General features: G+C 40.3%; 1 protein-coding gene across 6 annotated transcripts in view; it reads right to left on the bottom strand.

The window, feature by feature from the left end:
• PARP4 (poly(ADP-ribose) polymerase family member 4) overlaps window positions 1-20,384 on the bottom strand; it is a 172,621-nt gene that overhangs the window by 141,842 nt on the left and 10,395 nt on the right. For all 6 annotated transcript variants that reach the window (XM_033947750.1, XM_033947753.1, XM_033947754.1 and 3 more), the window contains exons 4-10: window positions 19,486-19,681; window positions 16,815-16,881; window positions 16,084-16,159; window positions 15,125-15,235; window positions 9,561-9,710; window positions 4,998-5,135; window positions 103-276 (exon numbers count right to left, since the gene is read on the bottom strand). In XM_033947750.1, the coding sequence (XP_033803641.1) occupies window positions 103-276; window positions 4,998-5,135; window positions 9,561-9,710; window positions 15,125-15,235; window positions 16,084-16,159; window positions 16,815-16,881; window positions 19,486-19,681 (912 nt within the window). The remainder of the gene's footprint in view (window positions 1-102; window positions 277-4,997; window positions 5,136-9,560; window positions 9,711-15,124; window positions 15,236-16,083; window positions 16,160-16,814; window positions 16,882-19,485; window positions 19,682-20,384) is intronic.

Genomic DNA, 20,384 nt, shown 5'->3' with positions numbered 1-20,384 from the left:
CGCAAAATTTTGAAACCATCAAAAGGGTTAACAATCCAAGATCATTTTTTTCATTTAGAAACATAGATTTATCTTCTTTAAATCACCTAGACTATGTTTTACCTGACACAGGTCCTCTTTGGAGGACAAGAGTCTTTTGTCAACATTATAATTGATTCCACTTTTATGAGGGATTATGCGATAGAATTCCAACATCATCTGTTTCAAAACTTCTGCTGAAGCTCCATTATCCAGCGCCTTTTTGACTTGAAGCAAAATACCTTCACCTTTGCTCACCTTTAAAAAAAAATACAGAAAAAATTGCAATAACTGATACCTAGTGGCAGAAAAAGATAAACACGTATCTGGAATATCTAGATAGCATTTTACAGTATTACTACCACTACTGTTAATTATTATTGCTGTAGCTGAGATACATTGATTGTGGGTGGCATGCTCTTATCAAACTGATGTAGAACAAAGAAAAGGGAACAGAAACCCCACGTAAAGTCCATCAAAAAGAGCATAACCCGCAATTGGAAGAATTGTGATCGGCTCAACTTTCCGTTTTGGTGGGCCAGTTTATGTTTAGGGTACAAATACGAAAAGATGAATGCAGATATTCTGGGGCATAGTAAAGTATTTAATTTGATCTGGGGCCCGTTGACATCCTTTGTTAATTCAACATAGTTTCTTGGTTTTCAAATCTTTTCTTTAGTTTTATACATGTCCAGAATGGGGTGGGTGGGTGGGGGTAAATATATTTTTGGTTCATTTCTTGATCAAATTGTTGGATGGGAGAAGAGGGATATTTCATATATTGCTTGCCTCAGGAGTGTGTCAATTGGTCCACTAGTTGTCACTCCAGTGCTGGAAATACAAACTTGAAAAAGCTTGTCAACGTATGTTATGACTCGTAAAAGAAGCCCAGAGCTCAAGAATCAGGGAACACAAAAGTCTCCCACTTCAAACAATCAAACTGCTCACATTCGGGATTTGCATCCAGTGCATTACAAAACAATGAGAAGAACAAAGCATCAGTGGTTACAAAACTGCACAACATCTCAAGCTACAGTGGTAAGTATAGTCACACAGGTAATACAGGATTCAATATCCCATCCATCAGGACCAGTCAGGCCTGGATAACTTATAGGCTCAGACCAGGAAAATTAAAGGAAAATGCTGCTACTACTACTACTGTCAATCCCTATTGGTCAATGTCTATTGATGAGGTTCCCCTCCAGTCCTTGGCCTGGTGATGCTACTTTGAGCTTCCTGACCATATTATCTGGGCAAAGATTTTTTTTTTTTGGGGGGGGAGGGGTTGGAATTGAACCACTGAAACCAAAACAGGAAGGGAAATCATAGAGATTTTAAAAACTCAGTAAAACAAAAGCAGATGAAATTTGTTAAGAGGGATCTATCTGCCTGTGAAACCAGCTTGGCAGGTTAATTGGAGTAAGGTAGATATGAGTTTGCTTTTGCGTTCTATAGTAGGAAACAAAGAAGTATTCATGTGAATGAGTGGATTTCTTAGTTGGAGTGAATACATGTGAATAAAAATACAAAATGTTGGGTATCATTAAGAAAGATATCACGATCAGGACGAAGGAAGTCATCCTGCTACTGTATCGTGCAATGGTGCGCCCGCACCTGGAGTACTGTGTCCAGTACTGGTCGAAGTACCTCAAGAAGGACATGGCGGTACTTGAAAGAGTCCAGAGAAGAGCAACTAAGCTAATAAAGGGTATGGGGGACCTCTCATATACTGACAATCTGAAAAAGCTGGGGCTTTTCTCCCTGGAAAAGCGACGACTCAGGGGAGACATGATAGAAACCTTCAAGATCATGAAGGGCATAGAAAAAGTGGACAGGGACAGATTTTTCAAACTATGGGGAACCACAAGTACAAGGGGGCACTCAGAGAAATTGAAAGGGGAAAGGTTTAGAACAAACGCCAGGAAGTTCTTTTTCACCCAGAGGGTGGTGGATACATGGAACGCGCTACCGGAGGATGTGATAAGCAGAAGCACGCTACAGGGCTTCAAAGAAGGTCTGGACAGGTACCTGGAGGACAAAGGGATTGAGGGGTACAGATAGGAGTAGAGGTAAGGTTATAGGGATAGGATTAGAAGTAATTTATAAAATTAGTCAGAGACCACTGTTCAGGCAGTGGGCCTGATGGGCCGCCGCGGGAACGGACCGCTGGGTGAGATGGACCTCTGGTCTGCCTCAGCGGAGGCAACTTCTTATGTTCTTAAGAGAAGGATGGTGGAGGAAAGTATTTTCAGTTCTGTGGTAATGGTGTTAAATAAGCAAGGAATTAAATGAGGCACGAAGGCTCATTTCAGCAGAATATTGAAATCTATCCTGGACATCTGAATTCTGACTGTGCTCAATTCCTGCGGTATTTTACAAAAGGCTCTACCAAAGGCTCTTTTTAAAATAATTTTAGAGGCCTTTTTTATTAAAAGCTTAAACAACAACAACACGAATGAAAACAGTATACAACAAGAAAAGAACAAGTGTAGTAAACCACAGGCTCCTTTGGTAAAATATTGACAGGGACATGCAGGAGTGCAAGCTGTGATATTTCAAGCCCTAAAGATAGACCTGTCCCCTTTAAAGCTAAGGGCAAAAGTGTTTCCCAGAAGCAGAAAAGCTCTTGCACTCAGAGATTCAGAGGCTGCAGAAGCCCGGGCTGCCTATCCTGAGGAGAGTGATTCAGAGCAGGCATCCTGGACACCTTCATTAAGCCAGCAAGACACTGACCATACTCTTAAGCAAGAACCAGGAATTTACACAGCTTTACCTAGAAAGCCCAGACAGTTCCCTGTAGGCAGAATGAAAGGTAATATACCAAATGAACAGAGAGGGAGCCAGAGAATCCCAAAGCCTGTACCTTTGCCACACAGGTTTTGACAGAGGAGCATGCAGCATAGGAGTAGGCAGCAAATGCTTTGAAAAGCTCTCAGGGCCAAGCAAAGTAAGCAACCAGAGCCTATGGAATAGCAGGAACCAGAGCAGCCAAGTCCAGCAGAGCCTTACTATCCAGAAAAGTTCATGGAAGTTGCTGAACCAATTGTGCCTGAGTCAGAAGCACTGTGTGCAAGTGTTACTTAGAGAGCAGTGCACAGAAAGACACAGCTTAACTAATGGTTAGAACTGATGTTTTTTTTTTCCATTTTGGTGTTTCATCACACCACAGACCACAGTAGGAGTTTGGAATTGTGAGGCAGAATCCGCTGAAGATCTTGGGCAAGGTTTTTTGTGGGTGCTTGTTAAAAGAAATTCTCAATTGTGGATTCAGCAATTCTCCTCTCCCCAACTCCGTGGAGTTGGGAACTACCTATTCTAACCCAGGCAGTACAAGTGGACTTAAATGAGCTGTGTTTTTGTATGCTGTATTTGTTTTGGAGGCCGAGTAGAAGGGCCTGGTGAAGAAAAGGAACTGAATTAGTACAAAGCCCAGGTTCCTTTGGCAGAGGGTGGAAATCGTACCACCTCTTGGGATCTGTACAAAATTACCAAGGATATTATAGTTTAATGAAAAGGAACCTTGTCCGTTTCAAGGGCCTACTCAAGAGCCACCTATATAAAGAAACTTACAACATTTGATTCTTTCACTCTTTTCATTCTTCAAATTCCTCTAAAGAAACAAGTAGCAATGTTCCCCCTCTTTTGTTTGTTCCTTATTCGTCTTTCTTTCCTATATAACTTGTAGTTCCAACCCATCTTCCTTTCTGTCTCAGGTTTGTCTGTCAATCTGTCAACCACTAGTACGCCATTTATTTGATGTTTCATTTAAATTTCTTTTAAATATCCTATTATTGGCATTGTTTTTATTTTAGTCATGTTTTGTGTTGTACTGTATGTTTTACCTGACAGAGTGTTGGCTACCTACAGGAGCTTGTCTCCTGCTCCTCAGTGTTTTCTTTTGATGTTTATTGAAGAATAAAGGCATTACTGGTTTTGCTATAAACAAAGTCTATGTGTAATAAATGCAATGTACTGAACCTTTCTGAATGCGGTTTAGTCAGTGAGTGAGGGCTATCCCCTTACTGAAAAGCATGCCAGGACTGTTACTGGGGGTCTCTACTGCTTGGTCCACAACCCAGTGGGTGACAAAGTGTAGGTGCCAGAGCAGCCATTCTACAAATATATACGTGAAAAAAAATAAGTGTCACGAGCCTGGCAGCTTCCACAAAGAACTGTTGGCATGTCCAAGTGGAAGTAGCAAGGTAAACACCATTTACAAGCTAAGATTACAGAATATTAGCACCTACACTCACAAATGTTACATCCTAGCACATAAGTGCTTAATAAACTTAGCATGCAACCTGCACAGTGCTTCTTCAAACTAGGTTTGCTCATTTGGCTATGAGAGTAATAAAGAAAAAAAACAACAATATTCCTACAGACTATTGCACCAAATGTGGGAAATGTACTGCTGGAGATACTCCTGTCCAAATATATCCGAGTGTTAGGATTCAGGATGATGAATAAAAAAACTGTGTGCATGGGTCCCTTACCCCTTGTGGACCAATTCACGTGCTGAGCAGAAAGTGTTAATACATCCTCTTGGGCATCCTAGGGTTTTTTTTGTGTGTGTGTCAAATATTGTTGTTTACCCCAAACATCTCTCAAACTGTCCCTTTTGTAACCACTGCTATTCAACAAAACATGAATTTCCCAAAACATAAGTTAACTTTATAAACAATGGATATCCTCAATAAAATTGTTTAAACATACATATATAAAACTTCAGGACATCAATAATTGAAACAATTGTCACCTCATTCAACACCCAAACCCCAACAATCCCTACCCTTCAGTATCCCCCACCCCAACCCAAAATGTGATACCATACCTTAAAAAAAGATCAGGATCAATGTTCCTGTTGTTGACACATCTAAATTTGTTCGGTTACAAAACACTACCAGGCTCTAACTCTGTGAGAAGGAGGGGACTTCATAACCGAATAGGGCCCTATATAATAATTTAAAAATTCAACTCACATCATTGAGGCTAATGCTGTTTACAGGTTGGCCAAGTATATGATCCAAATGGCCAAGTGCTTCTACCCAAATTAGCTCCACAAAATTATGTATCTCTGGAGATAAGATGCTTGTATTTCTAGCTTCTTCAAGGAGTTGCTGTAGAAAGAAAAACAGTGTGCCAAGGTAAAGTATCATTCACCTGATGAAACTGTCCAAGTGTAAGCTGGACTGTGCCTAGAATGCCCAGACCACTGATTAGCTTGGTGCTACACACAGAAATACCAGCTGGGGTCACTCTCTCCCTCTGCTGTTTTGCTCCTTCTGTTTTTATGTTTCACAAAGTTCTGTATTTTCATGACTTAATACTAGCAATAGTCTTTTTCTAAAGTGAGCACAGAAGGTCAGAATTTCAGAAATATTTGAGCTCAAATCATGATTCTGTCCATAATACTGTAAAAGGTCACTTAGGCACCTATTTTGAGGCTATTCTATAACAAAACAGATGTGCCCTTGTGTTTTCATAGAATAGTATCACAAAATTAGTTGAAATTTCAACTTGCTCTGAATTTGGTCTAAACTTATGAAACAATCCATGAACCTACTTCGTTATTCCACCCATGCATTACCAAACTTCTCCTACACTCTGGCTGCATATTTGTATGTGAGTATCCAGTGGGGTAATTTTATGACACCTTAAAGAGTGTTTACAAGAAAAAAAATCTTTAAAAAAATTAGACCTGTGGAGGACTATTTTCGTAAAGGATGTCTAAGTACAATTTGGTTGTTTCCCAAAAGACGTTGAAATTCAGAGGCATAGAAATGTCAATTTTTGGAAGGCAAACTACTAGACATCCATAAAAATTACTTTTTGAAAATCGTCTACTTAGACGTCTTAGCCGACACGAAGTCCAAAGGATGTCCAAACCTAAAGACACCTAACTTTATACCCCATTTTTGACCATAGAAACATTCAAGTCCTAAACATCCAAACATAGACCATCTGGAAGTGGGAGGGGCCAGGATTGTAATGGGCTTGCCACATAGACATGTAAGACACCTTAGAGGGCACTGGTGTGAACTTTACATAAAGGATGCCAGATGTACATCTCACAAATTATCCCTTTATAACTTATGGTGAGCCCCCCCAAATCTCTAAAACCTACTATACCCACCTGTCTACCATCCCAATAGCTCTCATGGCTATAGATGACCCCTAGTTTCCAAGTTTATTAATTATTTGATTTACCATCTATCATAAAATAACTAAACGGTTTATACTAAGAATTATAATAAAATACTACTACAAGAAAAATAAAACAATGCTAGGTATAATAAAATAATATAAAGGGAGTTTACGAACCAATATACACTGACATTGAACCAAGGGGAAAGGGGACACAGGGGAATAAAATTACATCGAGATGTTAAAAATAAAAGAAGAAGGGTAGGCAAAGGGGATGGGAAAATAAAGTAGGAAGGGGAGCGCTTCTTAAGAAGTGTTTGTCAATCTCGGTTGAAGGAGTCCAACCTCAAGTGTTAAAGGCATCTCTGAAGAGAAAAGTTTTGATCTTGGATCTGAATTTCTCCAAAGAGGATTCTAGTCTGATGTCAAGGGGTAGAGCGTTCCAAAGAGAGGGTGTGGTAACCGAAAAAACTGCCTTACGAAAAAATTGTTAGATTGTAGCGTTCTAGAGGAAATGTAAGAGATAAGATATTTATCAACGATAGCTAGAGTATTTGTGTGTTTAGTTTTGTAAGTAAGGAGAAATATTTTGTAGGTTAAACGATGTGTAATGGGGGTAATATGGTCAAATTTTTTTTTGCATTGTAAATTAGTTTTACTGCTGTGTTCTGCAAGATTTGAAGTTGACGTATTTCTTTCTGTGTTATGCCTTGGTACAAAGAATTGCAATAGTCCAATGTGTGAGATGACTAAGGAATGAATGAGGATGTCAGTATAGTAGGGTTTTGGTGGCCTCACACGGATCTAGGGTTCATTAACCCATCCACCAGGTTACTTAAGACACTTGTGTGTTCTACTAGGCTTTTCCATCTGTACTGTACTGTTTCATTTAGATCTTTGTGGGGGAGGGGCTTAGTGATCACTGGGGTAGTGTAGGGTGTGGGGCCTAAAACAGGTCTAGCCCAAAACGTCTCAGTACCATCTAGGACATCCTGAGAAAGGTTCGATTATCACCACAAAACATCCAAGTCTAGCTTGCCAACAACAAGCCTCTAACCATGCCTCCTGGAACTGGATACACAGAGGGGCATAACCAAAAGAATGTCCAAGTCCGATTCAGATATATGGCACTAGATGCCCACAGTCAGTAGTGGAAACATGTCCGTTCTTGAAAAATACATCTAGAATATATATATATATTTTTTTTACAAAAATTGTCTATCTGGTCATCCATACCATAGATCATCCAGACCATCAGTATGTCAAAATATCTTTATACCACATTTTTGACTAAAAATTTGTCTCAGTCCCAAACGCCCAGAACAAGACCATTTGGAGGTTGGAGGGGCCAGCATTGTGATGGACTGGCCACCTGGACATGGCAACAGAGCAGTGAGGCACCTTACAGGGCACTGGTACTGCTGTGAACTTCACAAAAAGGGTGTCACATATATATCTCACCAGAACTCCCTTATAGGTCATGGTGAGCCCCCCAAAACACACTATATCCATCTGTCTACAATCCCAGTAGCACTAATGGCTGCAGGTGGAACTTATATAGCAGTACAGTAGGGTTTTGGGGTTTTTTTGTGGGCTCACATTTTCTACCATGAATGTAATGGTTAGAGTGGCTTATGATCCTGGGTCCTCCTCTCTATGGTTCACCAGCCCACCCCTCAGGCTACTTAATACACCTGCATGCAGCTCTACTAGGCTTTTCTATAGCAGGTGCCGATATTCCTGAGACAGGTATGTACGTTTTTATTCTGATATTTGTGGCAGTGTGAGGGGGTTAGTGATCACTGGGGGATTGTGTGTGGGGTCTTTACGTTGTCTCTGCAGTAGGTTATCTGGTAACCATGGATACATTTTTGCCACTAATACCTGCTTTTATATCGTCTAACTGACAATGTATAAGTTTCGTCCAGGAAGTCTCGTGAAACATCTGATTATACTTGCAGGATGGCTAAGTCTAGGTCGGCCCACATTCCGTCCAAATACCACTCCTCCAGATACATCCTTTTCCCTCTGGGTGCACAGTGGTATTCAGAGGCCTAAAAAGTCCCTGGATACGTCCAGAAATTTGGTTTGATTATCGGCACTTAGTCATCCAAGTGTTGACTTGGGCGGGTTTTTAGACGTTATTAAGTTTCGATTATGAGCCTCAAAGCATCAAGATGTCTTTATTTTTTGATTATGTAGTTATATAGTTTTGGCTTAAGCCATAATATGGCTGATATCAGAGTTTGCTATACTGTAATTACATAATAAAAAAATTATTATTTCTTCAACCCTTAGTCCTGGGGGAATTCTTCATCACTGCCATTGCAGGATTTGCACAGAATTCCCCTGCTGTGCAACATTATGCAAAGTGACTACAATACAGTGATGACTGCATTACTAGCAGGCAATATTCCTCCCACCTGATAAACATCACCTTCTGCAGTTTCCCTCTGCAGTGTACTGCCCTGAAAAGCCAGAACACATGTCAAAACTAAGCTAACTCACCAGATGTCCTGTAGTTACTAAAATGGAAGTCATTTAATATTTGGATGCATTTTCAAGCAAAAAGACTATATAAAAAACAGTCCAGGCAATTTTAAGCCAGCAGTGGGCAACACGGTGATCGCCCACTGCCGGCGCTGACCTTGAATATTCAATGTCAGTTCGTTTCTGGTAAGCAGCATTGAATATGCAGGTTTTCATTGACTGGCTAATGTATGCCAACACATAAAGCTAGGACTCTTTAAATAGCTATCCTATCTATGCACTAACCTTGCCTGATCAGCCCCAAATATCACGGCATAACTGTGACCCGCTCCCAGAACACCCCAAAGATAGCCGGCTCTTGGTTACATGCTAACTGCAAATATTCAGTGGAGAAAGCTGGCTATCCTTGACTATTCAGCAAGAGATAACCAGTTATCTGTGATTAAACTGGTCAAATCCCTTCGAGTATCAAACCCAGTATCTCTTGATAAATGGGAGATATGTTAAGCCAGAGAACAGTACTGTATTAATCTTGGTCAAGAATTACATCATGAGGCTTTATTAAGAAATCAGGTTTTTGGACTTTCTCATATTTACATTCTCAACAGTAACTGTGTTTTAGCTTCTCAAGACAATGTACTACTAAGCCTAATAATAACTAAATGACTATGATAAAAAAAGATCAGAAGTACTATTTATGTCTCTTCTTTCAGAAAATCTGAGCAACAGTCCAGCAATCTCTCTCCTGCTCCACACGCACTCTACCAAGTCACTTTTCTCAAGCCCCTGCCTTCTTTCCCTGCTTCCGCTGACTGCTAAAAATCAATGTAATAACTTATAAAGCGAATGCTAATATAGCACTGCTCTAAAGAAAACTGAAAGCACATAAAATCAAAATCAGTTGAAACCTCCTGCAGTGTCTCAGAAGCAAAATGAATTGCTTCTTGGGGGACATCCTCTTTTAACTTGAAATCTTTCTTCTTGAGATCTTCGAGATAGACGTCATAACTTTCACAAGCTTCCTCTGAAGTTTTCCACTGCAGAAACTGCTTTTCTTTCTGTGAATCACAAAACCCATAATGTTTCAGTAAACAAACTGGACTAATAATGCCTCGCTCTCTCTTTCAAAACTACACAGTTTTGAAAGCAATACTTACATCATTTAACTTGTTTTCTACAGATTCCAACTCCATTTCTGCTTACACTGCCATTACAATTTGGAATAATCTACCTGTTTACATTATGACTGATATCAATTACTTAAGGTTTTGTAAAAATTTGAACACTTTTTTATGATTTGTTGTAATACTCACGTTGATTGCTTTTGTATTTTCACATAGATTTTACAGCCTCTTTGAATGTAAATCACCTTGAACCTTTTTGGTATAGTGCAATTAATAAGTTGTGTATTAGATTAGATTATACAAGGTCAGCTCATGATTAGACAACTCGGCATAGACGCCAAGAGAAAAGTGGAATATCAATGATTTTCCATTTAAAATGTTTTGAAATCTATTACTAAGAGTTGTGTGTTATTTCTATTGTGTAATTAAACCAATCCACTATAGATGCAGGCAGTGCTACAAATTTATGTTTAGAAAATCTGTTCAAGCTTTTGTGCCGACTCAGTAAAATATGAGTAACCGATTACTAGCAACTATAGAAGAAAACCTTCTAAAAATGCATTTAGCAAATCAGTGATGTAGCCAGATGGCTGATTTTGGGTGAGCCTGAGCCCAAAGTGGGCACCAAATTTTCTCCCATCTCTCTGACCTCCCTCCGGCGTCCCCTGCCTGCGTGAAAAAATATGAATACCTGAGCTGGTGGGGATCCCCAAGTCCTGCCATCTGAAGATCTTCAGCATAAGGTACACAGAGACAGATTTTTTCCCCCCAATCATTTTTATTAATTTTCAGATTTACAAAATCAAGCAGTACAACAACATACCAACCACAATTAACAAGACAAAGAGCAGGAACAGTCGGGTCATTTGCGTCTTCCTTCACGAAGACCCACATAAACCACCTCCCCCTACCCACCAGGATCCCCACCCCACCCCACAAAAGTTCAATAAAGAACTGCGAGCTCTAGGGGACAATCTCTCCCAAACGGGAGCCCATATTCTCCTGAATTTCTTCCATGGCCCAGCACCTCCCTCCGAACATCCAGATATTCAAATTTTAACAAAGTAAACAATTAATTTCTCCACATAGTTAAGGTAGGCATGTCAGCTTGGCGCCACAACAAAAGGATACACTTCCGGGCCAACAAAGAGGCCTTTTGCAATCACATGTTGCCCCCTCTAGACAATCCCAAATGAACCCCCTGAGAAAAGAGCAGAACGTCTGCCCTCAAGGGAATCTGCTTGCGCAGAGCAGACTGCAGGTACAGAAGGTTTGAATACAGTCACACGACCAAAACATATGAAGCAAGCCTGCAGGGGTGGACAGGCACCGAGGACACCGAGCATGAGAGACATATCCAGAAACATAAGCCCGGAATGGGGAGACATGCAGCCGCAAAAGAAACTTGAAGTGCTGCTACTGCAAAGAGACAGATTTAAAGATCGCAATATGTATATTTTGGAGGAAAGGCAGGAGAGGGGAGATATGATAGAGATCTTTAAATATCTATGTGGCATAAATGCACATGAGGTGAGTCTCTTTCAATTGAGAGGAAGCTCTGGAATGAGGGGGCATAGCATGAAAATGGATAGACTCAGAAGTAACCTCAGTAGATACTTTTTTACAGAAAGGGTGGTGAATGCTTGGAATGGCATCCCAGTGGAGATGAAGAGTGTATCTGAATTCAAGACAGCTTGGAACACATACGTTAGATCTCTAAGGAAGAGGAGGGAATAGTGCAGTGGTCTCAAACTCAAACCCTTTGCAGGGCCACATTTTGGATTTGTAGGTACTTGGAAGGCCTCAGAAAAAAATAGTTCATGTCCTATTAAAGAAATGACAATTTTGCATGAGGTAAAACTCTTCATAGTTTATAAATCTTTCCTTTTGGCTAAGTCTTAATAATAATATTGTCATTTATAGCTAAAGAGATATGATCAAGAAACTGTTTTATTTTACTTTTATGATTATGAGAAACATACCGAGGGCCTCAAAATAGGACCTGGCGGGCCGCATGTGGCCCCCGGGCCATGAGTTTGAGACCACTGGAATAGTGGATAGCATGGTTGGCCATCTAGATAGGCCATATGGTCTTTATCTGCCTTCTAGATTTCTCTGTTTTGTCCTTGGGAACACTGCCACTGGCTGCAGAGCTTGGAAAGTTCTGGTCACTAGGCCAGAGGAGGAAAAGGTCTTCAGATAGTGGGGCTTGGGGATCCCCACCAGCCACAGCAAGGGAGATGTCCAATTTTGAGTGGAACCTGAGCTGAAATTGGGGGGGGGGGGATGTGCCTTAAACTCATGAAAAATGGAATAAAACAGATATTAAGAACATTTACAACGTACTCTCATGCAGGCAATACAAATGAAGTATATTCTCCTGTTCTCTTTTGCCTTGGGAAATAAGAAAGATAAAAAGAATTTCATTGGGGAGGCCTTGGGGACCTTTTTACATATTTGGTGGGATTGCTCCATCTTGAAGCCTTTCTGGAAGCACTAACTTCTACGCCCAAAAAATCAGATCCCCTAAACCCGATATCAAAAACCTATTCAAAATAGTCAATCACCTTTACGATACTCAATCCCTTACCCGACCTTCCTCAGACGCACCCCCACCGGCCAATGACTTGGCCGCGTTCTTCAACAACAAAATCACCCTACCTATTTCCTCCAACATCCATCTGAACTATCTGGACATTCAGTCCCATGACGACGAAACCAGGGCTGATTTTTATTGGAACAACTTCACCACCCCCACCTCGCAACAATTCTGCAAATTCTACTCAAAATACACCAAATCCCACTGCAAACTAGATAGCTGTCCACCAAATGTAATGCAAGCTGCCCCGATCTCTTTCAAAATCAAATTATATAATTGGCTCTCCTCCCAACTACAATTAGGCTCATTCCCTGTGGACCTAGGCCAGATTCTGATTACGCCTATCATCAAAAATCCCAAAGATCCAATCTCCCTCATATCCAATTACAGACCCATTGCGAACATACCCTTCTTTACAAAGTTGATGGAAGGTCTGGTCAACCAAGATTTAACAACCTACTTGGACAAATTCAACATCCTAAACGACAATCAGTCAGGTTTCCATCCTGGACACAGCACTGAAACCGTCTTCGCTTCTTTGGTAGATTACCTTCACAACCTGTTCAGCCAAGGCTCAAGTGCACTAGTCCTACAATTAGATCTTAGTAGCGCCTTTGACTTGGTTGATCATGCCATTCTTCTGGATTGTTTGGAGTCTATCGGCCTCTCAGGCAACGTGTTAAAATGGTTCCATGGTTTCCTAGGTCAACGCTCCTACCAAGTCTACAGCGACAATTCCCATTCCGCCAGCTGGGCCAACACCTGCAGAGTCCCACAGGGCTCCCCCCTGTCCCCCACGCTGTTCAATATCTACCTGGTTGCCCTAGGAAATCTACTGCAAAACTTGAAGATAAAATTCTACATCTATGCTGATGACATCACCTTAGTCTTCCCCATCTCCATCATAACCCCCGAGATAAACAACCTCCTAGCTTCAATCCTAACGCAAATCGAACTATGGATGACCGACTTCAAACTGAGGCTCAACTCAGATAAAACCAAGTTCTTTCTGGGAAGCCCAAACGACAAAATCAAAGATACCACAATCTCCCTGAATGGCCAAGTCTTTACCTTAACAAACTCTTTAAAAATACTCGGAGTGACTCTTGATCGCAACCTTACCTTCGAAGCTCACACCGACCTTCTGGTCAAAAAAAGCTTCGCCACCTTATGGAAGCTAAGATCCATCAGAAAATACTTTGACGCCCCCTCATTCCTTCCGCCTGATTGTGCAATCCTCCATCTTAAGTCTAGTCGACTACTGCAAGATCATCTATCTGGGATCTTTCAAGAAACCACACAAAGATTGCAAATTATTCAAAACACGGCAATACGACTGATCTTTGGACTAAAAAAATGGGAACACATAACTCCCTATTACCACAAACTTCACTGGCTACCCCTAGAAGCAAGAGTGCTATTCAAGTTCGCCTGTTTCTGCTACAAATCCATCCTTGGCTCGGCCCCCCTTTCCTTAGTACCCCATTTTATCCTAGACCGCCCATCCAAACTCACACGTAGAACCCACCTGTTTAGCTACCCTACCCTAAGGACCTGCCGTTACAAAAGATATCTAAATAGAACTCTTGCCTTCCAAGCAGGTCATCACAATAACTGGCTGGCCCATATCATCTCACGCTCTTCATCCTACTTAAACTTCAGGAAACTACTAAAAACTAATCTTTTCACCCGATTCATACCCTAAGACCCTATGCCCACCCTGGCCCTCTATCTCTCTATGTCCTTTACGCAGATTGTCTTGACCTTCTTCACTGTACCATTTCACTGCTATAATTGTACCCATCTTTCTTTCTGTTTGTACCATTTTTTCTCTCTGTTGTACCATTTTTTTTCTCTACCACCTAATTTTATCTGATTGTAACATTGTACCATTTTCGCTGATTGTCCAGCCCTTCTTCGTTGTAAACCGCCTCGAACTACTATGGCTTTGGCGGTATATAAGAAATAAAATTATTATTATTATTATTATTTATCTCAACTGTTGCAAACTCTTTTGCCTCTTACTCCACAGGGTTGTTTATTAGGCCTTCATAATGTGTGCTTATATACTTGGCAAACTAAACTTAGACGATGGAGACTGGCAGCAGCTAAATGTTTGATTGCCAATCATTGGAAACAGCTGGTTGCACCCACCAAATTGGAGTGGACTCTGAAACTTCGGACCATTAGCATCATGGAACTTTCTATAGCAAAACGACATGGTTACTATTATACCTATACCCGGACTTGGTCTATGATAATGGATAAAGTTGAATCCTTGCTTTGAGCTTACCTTTGTGGGTGGGGGGAGGGGAATGTGGTTTGGGGTGCCCTCCGGCAGAACCAACAGGAGGACACCCACTGGTGTGTTTAGGGCTTCAAGGGTGGGGGGGGGAACGTGGAGTTCTGTTTGTGGGTGGATATCAGAGACCTATTTGCACTGTTGATATTATTTCTTGTGTTCTTCTGCTCTGTGGATGGGCCCTTGCTGGCTTGTTGCTATGTATATGTGTGGTTATTGATATTCACAATTTTGTATTATATTTAAAAATCTTTCAATAAACATTTATTGATAAAAAAACAAAAGAATTTCAGATGCTCATTTAAGAGCTGAGGTACTAACTAATTTTGCCCATGATGTGCTTAGTGCACCTGGCCTATAGCATACCAATTATCTATCAGTTAGATCAATACATAATGTTTTTAAGAGACTGGTGAAATATAGAGTTTGTAAGGCAATAAAAATTACCTGAGATCCATCTGATAAACCAAAGTTTGCTGAAATGCGAAATGGAAATGCATAATGTTCCGGTAGACGCTGCAGCTCAACAACCGCAATTTCCTTGAAATTAGGCAGAAGCTGAAAACCAAAGTTTTTCAGTTCAATACATATCTACACAGACCTCACACGCTAGGCTACCAGGAGTTCATTACGGGCTGCTCACCAGCTCTGCTCCACTCAGACACTCTTTGCTTTCAGAAAGTAATTTAACAAGAGCTCCTAGGAACCTGCTCCAGCTTGTAAAGGGCTCCTTCCCATCATGTGTTTAATGGTCCTATAAGCCTCCATGTAATAGTATTAAATAAGACAGCACCAGTGAGCAGTGGCTATTCCATTAACCAAACTACCTTACTAGCAGGCAAGCTACTATCGCTAAGTGCATCCAGTAGAAGCATTCCACTACAATACACAGAACCTCTTAAAATAAATAAAAATTGTAAGAGAAAAGCTTTGGAACATAAAACTCACTTTTTGACCTAGCATTTTCCCTTTTGTTCCTTAATACAACTCAGCTGGAGTGAGGGCTGGAATCTGGTGCCATAGACCTTTATTACCAACTCTCTGGAAATTTACCCTTCTTTTCCTCTTCTTTACTCACCAATCTCCCCTAACCCCACTTCCACTCCACCCTGCGTAGCTGATCTGGTCACTACAATGGCCATGGGTCCAGATTTTGGGTCTGGAAGAACTTAGGGCCTCTTTTACAAAGCCACGGTAGGGCTGCTGCCTCGGTAAATGCACCAAAGCTCAATCAATTCATATGGGCTTGGGTGCATTTACCACGGCAGCATCACTACTGTGGCTTTGTAAAAGAGGCCCTTAATCAGGCAAAGGTCAGTAAAATACTTTAATTGATGTACAAGATACAGTACTGCAACTACAAAAGAAATCAGCAATCAGGTCATTCACATTGATTCAACTCTTACTTTTTCAAGAACAGCATGTTTTGCAACTTTGACGTCTTGAAGATCATTAGGATCCAGATTATCTTTGGTATAAAATCTGAAATAATAGATAGATCAGTTGGTAAACTTTTAAACCCAGAACACGGTATAGATTCTGAAATAACAGATAAGATTAGTCGGTAAATTTTTTAAACAAATTCTCTTTTAGTACAACTGTGACGGGGTGTATATGCCGTCACTGGCCAGCAGAAAAAGTCTCAGCAGAAGAAGCCACACAGGGTAGGAGCGACTACTGGTGTGCAAAGCACTATGTCTGGGCATATTACAGTTTACATCTTCTTTTTGCCTCCTGCTGCTCATTAGTTCACTCACAGTGGGAAAAAGAGAGAATATCCACAGATACTTCTGCCTCATGAAGCCCTAAAACCCTGAATCTGTTTTCAAATGCATGGTAATTTTAAGGTTAAGTGACCTTTAATTTTTTAAAGGACACAGGCTGTCTTGCCTGTAGGTTCCCCTCTCTATTTTTCATGGCCCAACACCATTTTAAAATTTACTATGGTGCTGCTAATAATGGTCATAGGGCCTCCTCTGTGTGGGCTCCAATGCAGCTGCCCACCTATCCCCCCACTCCTCTCCAACTCTGAAAGTCAATGTAAATTATCATCGCCAAGTATTTTTTTTTAAGAACACAATTTGGAGTCAAGAAGTTGAATAAGGGTCACTTGTTTATTACCAACACAGAACAATACCTGTTGCTCTCAGTATCTTTTTCATTCCACTCTCTGGGTTTCTCAAAAAACTGGATCTTTTCTTGGTCTATAAGAAATTTACAGGGACTTAATATTAATAAACTATATTGAGACCTATAAAATAAGTAGAACCTTTATATTCTCTTTGCCTTCCCTTTCATCATAGAAAAATAACGACAGATAAAGGTCAAATGGCCCATAGTCTGCCCATCTGCAGCATCCACTATCTCTTCCTCTAAGAGATCCCACGTGCCTATCCTGCACTTTCTTGAATTCAGACAGTCTTTGTCTCCAACACCTCTACTGGGAGACTATTCCACACATCTACCACCCTTTCTGTAAAAAAGTATTTCCTTAGATTATTCCTGAGCCTATCGCCTCTTAATCTCATTCTAAGCTGGCTGGTTTCCCTCACACTCCTCTGAAGCCCAGTACACATGTACCTCAAGTCTGGACAGTAGATCTCGTAATCAACATAAAGGATTAATATAACCTGTCCTCAAATACAATGTGTCAGTTTATTATAGTTCCGTCAATAGCACCACTCTTAATTAATATTTCAAAGGATGCATAAACTATGCCTACTATGAATTAGCTGGAGACAAGTTATTCCCCGCAATTATAGCAACCTTTGTAAAATTTATAAGATCCTCAGCGGCACCACTCAGGACTCAGTATTATTCATCGTCCTAAGCTTTACGTGTCTAATCGTCATTGGATCTAGTAAAGCTTAGGACGATGAATATTATTGAGTCCTGAGTGGTGCCGCTGAGGATCTTATAAATTTTACAAAGGTTGCTATAATAGCGGGGAAAAACTTGTCTCCAGCTAATTCATAGTAAATTTATTATAGTTAACATTATAATAAATTACAGTCATACAAATATGGTATCTTCTTATATACATGTATTTATTCACACTTGTACGTTACCTTTCTAATGTTTAGAGTTTAAAAAATATCCAAATCACACAATATCCACATTCACAAAACGTAATATGGACATTATGCAGCGAAACCTGTACTCTACACATAAAATACATAGACTATAGTGTTCACACAAGTCACATATTGATCTTTATACATTTATGATTCAAATAATTTTCATATGTTTTTAAATATAGCAGAGGCATAGCTTGACATGATATTTTGGATGGCCCTGAGCCTGAAGTAGCTGGGCACACAATACCTCCCTTCCCCCTGCTTTCTGTTCCCACCCCTGCTCCTGTACCAGTGACCCCCCCCAACAAATAAATACCTGAGCTGGTGGGGACCTGTTCTGGCCAGCTGGAAGAGGTCCTCCAGTGGCCAGAACAGGTCATTCTCCAACTTGTGACAGCTCGTGGCACTGTCCACACACTACTGATGTGCCAGCCTCTCCCCTCCCACATATATTCAGTTTTCACCCATGTGTAAAGAGGTGGGGGCAACGTACCAGTAATGTGTGGACAGTACTGCTACTAGCAGCAAATAAGAGAATAAGCTGTTATGGCCACTGGAGGACCTATTCCAGCCGGCAGGGTTTAGGGATCCCTGCCAGAATTTTGGATGGGCCTGAGACTGAATGGGCTCAGGCCCACCTGTGGCTATGCCACTAAAATACAGGGGTTGACATGCAGTTAAGAAATGTACCTAAAGTTAACCAGATTGCTTATCTATCTCTCTATGTTCTTTATGCAGATTGTCTTGACCTTCTTCCCTGTACCATTTCATTGCCATAATTGTACCCATCTTTCTTTCTGTTTGTACCATTTTTTCTCTCTGTTGTACCATTTTTTCTCTCTGTTGTACCATTTTTTTCTCTACCACCTAATTTTCTCTGACTGTACCATTTTCGCTGATTGTCCAGCCCTTCTTCGTTGTAAACCGCCTCGAACTACTATGGCTTTGGCGGTATATAAGAAATAAAATGATTATTATTATTATTATCTGGTTATTTTTCAGCAGATTTACACGCTTAAGACAGACTGATGAATGTGTGATCCTAAACTTACCGTAACTAGATAAGCTTTCTTCTTAAGTTTAGGACAGCTGTTTATGCAGTCTTACTTAAGGGCCTATTTTACGAAAACTGTTTAGTGCAGGCTGCTGCAGTAACTGTCCTGAAGCCCATAGGGATTTAAAGGGATTCAGTGAAGTAAGATAAGTGGAATATTGGCGCTATTTGCTCATCTTTTAGACTCACAATGGACCATTTCCAATCCTTCCCAAATTTAATCACATTATTTTTAACCAGCCATCAAGAAATCCAGACAAGTTATGCAGTCAATCAACTATCCTGAATTTTCAAAATGCAATGATTTGTACAGTTAATTCCAAAATGAACTCCATAAATCATTTAAAATATTGACATATTCTGTCACCATATATAATAATAATAATAATAATAATAATTTATTCTTGTCTACCGCCATACCCAGTGAGTTCTAGGCGGCTCACATCAATTAAATTAGGATCTACGTTGACATGCAGATTTACAACATTTTATCAAAATTTAAAGATGAGGAAGGAAGAGGATAGAAGGTAGGGAAGAGAGAAGATATCATGAAGGAGGCAAATTGGGTTTTTTTTCTTGCTAATCATTCATTTTCTCTGATTTATTAACTCATTTTCTAAAAGGTTAGTATTGCTAAAATCTCTCAGCTCTTTACTGAGAATACCAAATACTTTTACCTTGACTTTCTGTCCCTGTTTCTGGATCTATTTCAACTGATTTTTTAACAGCATAATCATCAACTTGTAGAAGCCGCCTTTCTTCAACACAATTTCGAATAAAGTCGCCACATAGAATGGGGATTTGATACTTCTGAATAGTTTTCAGCTGATAAGAACTTAATGAATCAATATTATCCACAATGATATGAGAGCACTGGAAAATATAAAATAATTATATTCATTTAATTTATCTAAATGGGTAATTGCTTGCAATTACTGTACTTAAGGACAGATGTGCTGAGTATTTCCTGAGAGACATCACAATAAAATGCAATATAGTCCCCCCCATTTTTATCAAGCTGCGTTAGGGTTTTTTATCGCCAGCTGCGGCGGTAAAAGCGCCAACGCTCATAGGACTCAAACACTAGCCATGTTTTGGCTTCACGCCTGTATCAGATATTATACATTAAAGAGGCAATTCTATAACTGGGTGTCACAAAATAGGCACCTAAAGAACACAGCCTGTGAGCTTATTCTATAAGAACATAAGAGTTGCCATACTGGAACAGACCTAAGGTCCTATTTCCAACAGTGACCAATCTAGGTCACAAGTACCTAGCAAGATCCCAAAAGAGTAAAACAGATTTTACACTGCTTATCCTAGAAATAAGTGGATTTTCCCAAATCTATCTAAGGGAAGATTAGGCTCTTATCTTGATAAACTTCTTTCTGTTAACACAGTATATAAGTCCTGACAGTAGATGAATATCCCATACTTACAAGCTGGTTGCAGGAGGATGAAATTTACATTCTTCAGTTCCACCTCTTTTTCCAGTGCTATGAAGACCCCCTTTAGTTAGTACGAAAACAATTGAACAGCACTAAAATGCAAAAAAACAAACAAAAAAAACCCCAAA

This window comes from Geotrypetes seraphini, chromosome 6 (genome assembly GCF_902459505.1).
Source record: "Geotrypetes seraphini chromosome 6, aGeoSer1.1, whole genome shotgun sequence".
NCBI classification, from domain to species: domain Eukaryota; kingdom Metazoa; phylum Chordata; class Amphibia; order Gymnophiona; family Dermophiidae; genus Geotrypetes; species Geotrypetes seraphini.
Note: the sequence above shows the minus strand (reverse complement) of the source record. Positions and strands in the feature narration are given on the sequence as shown.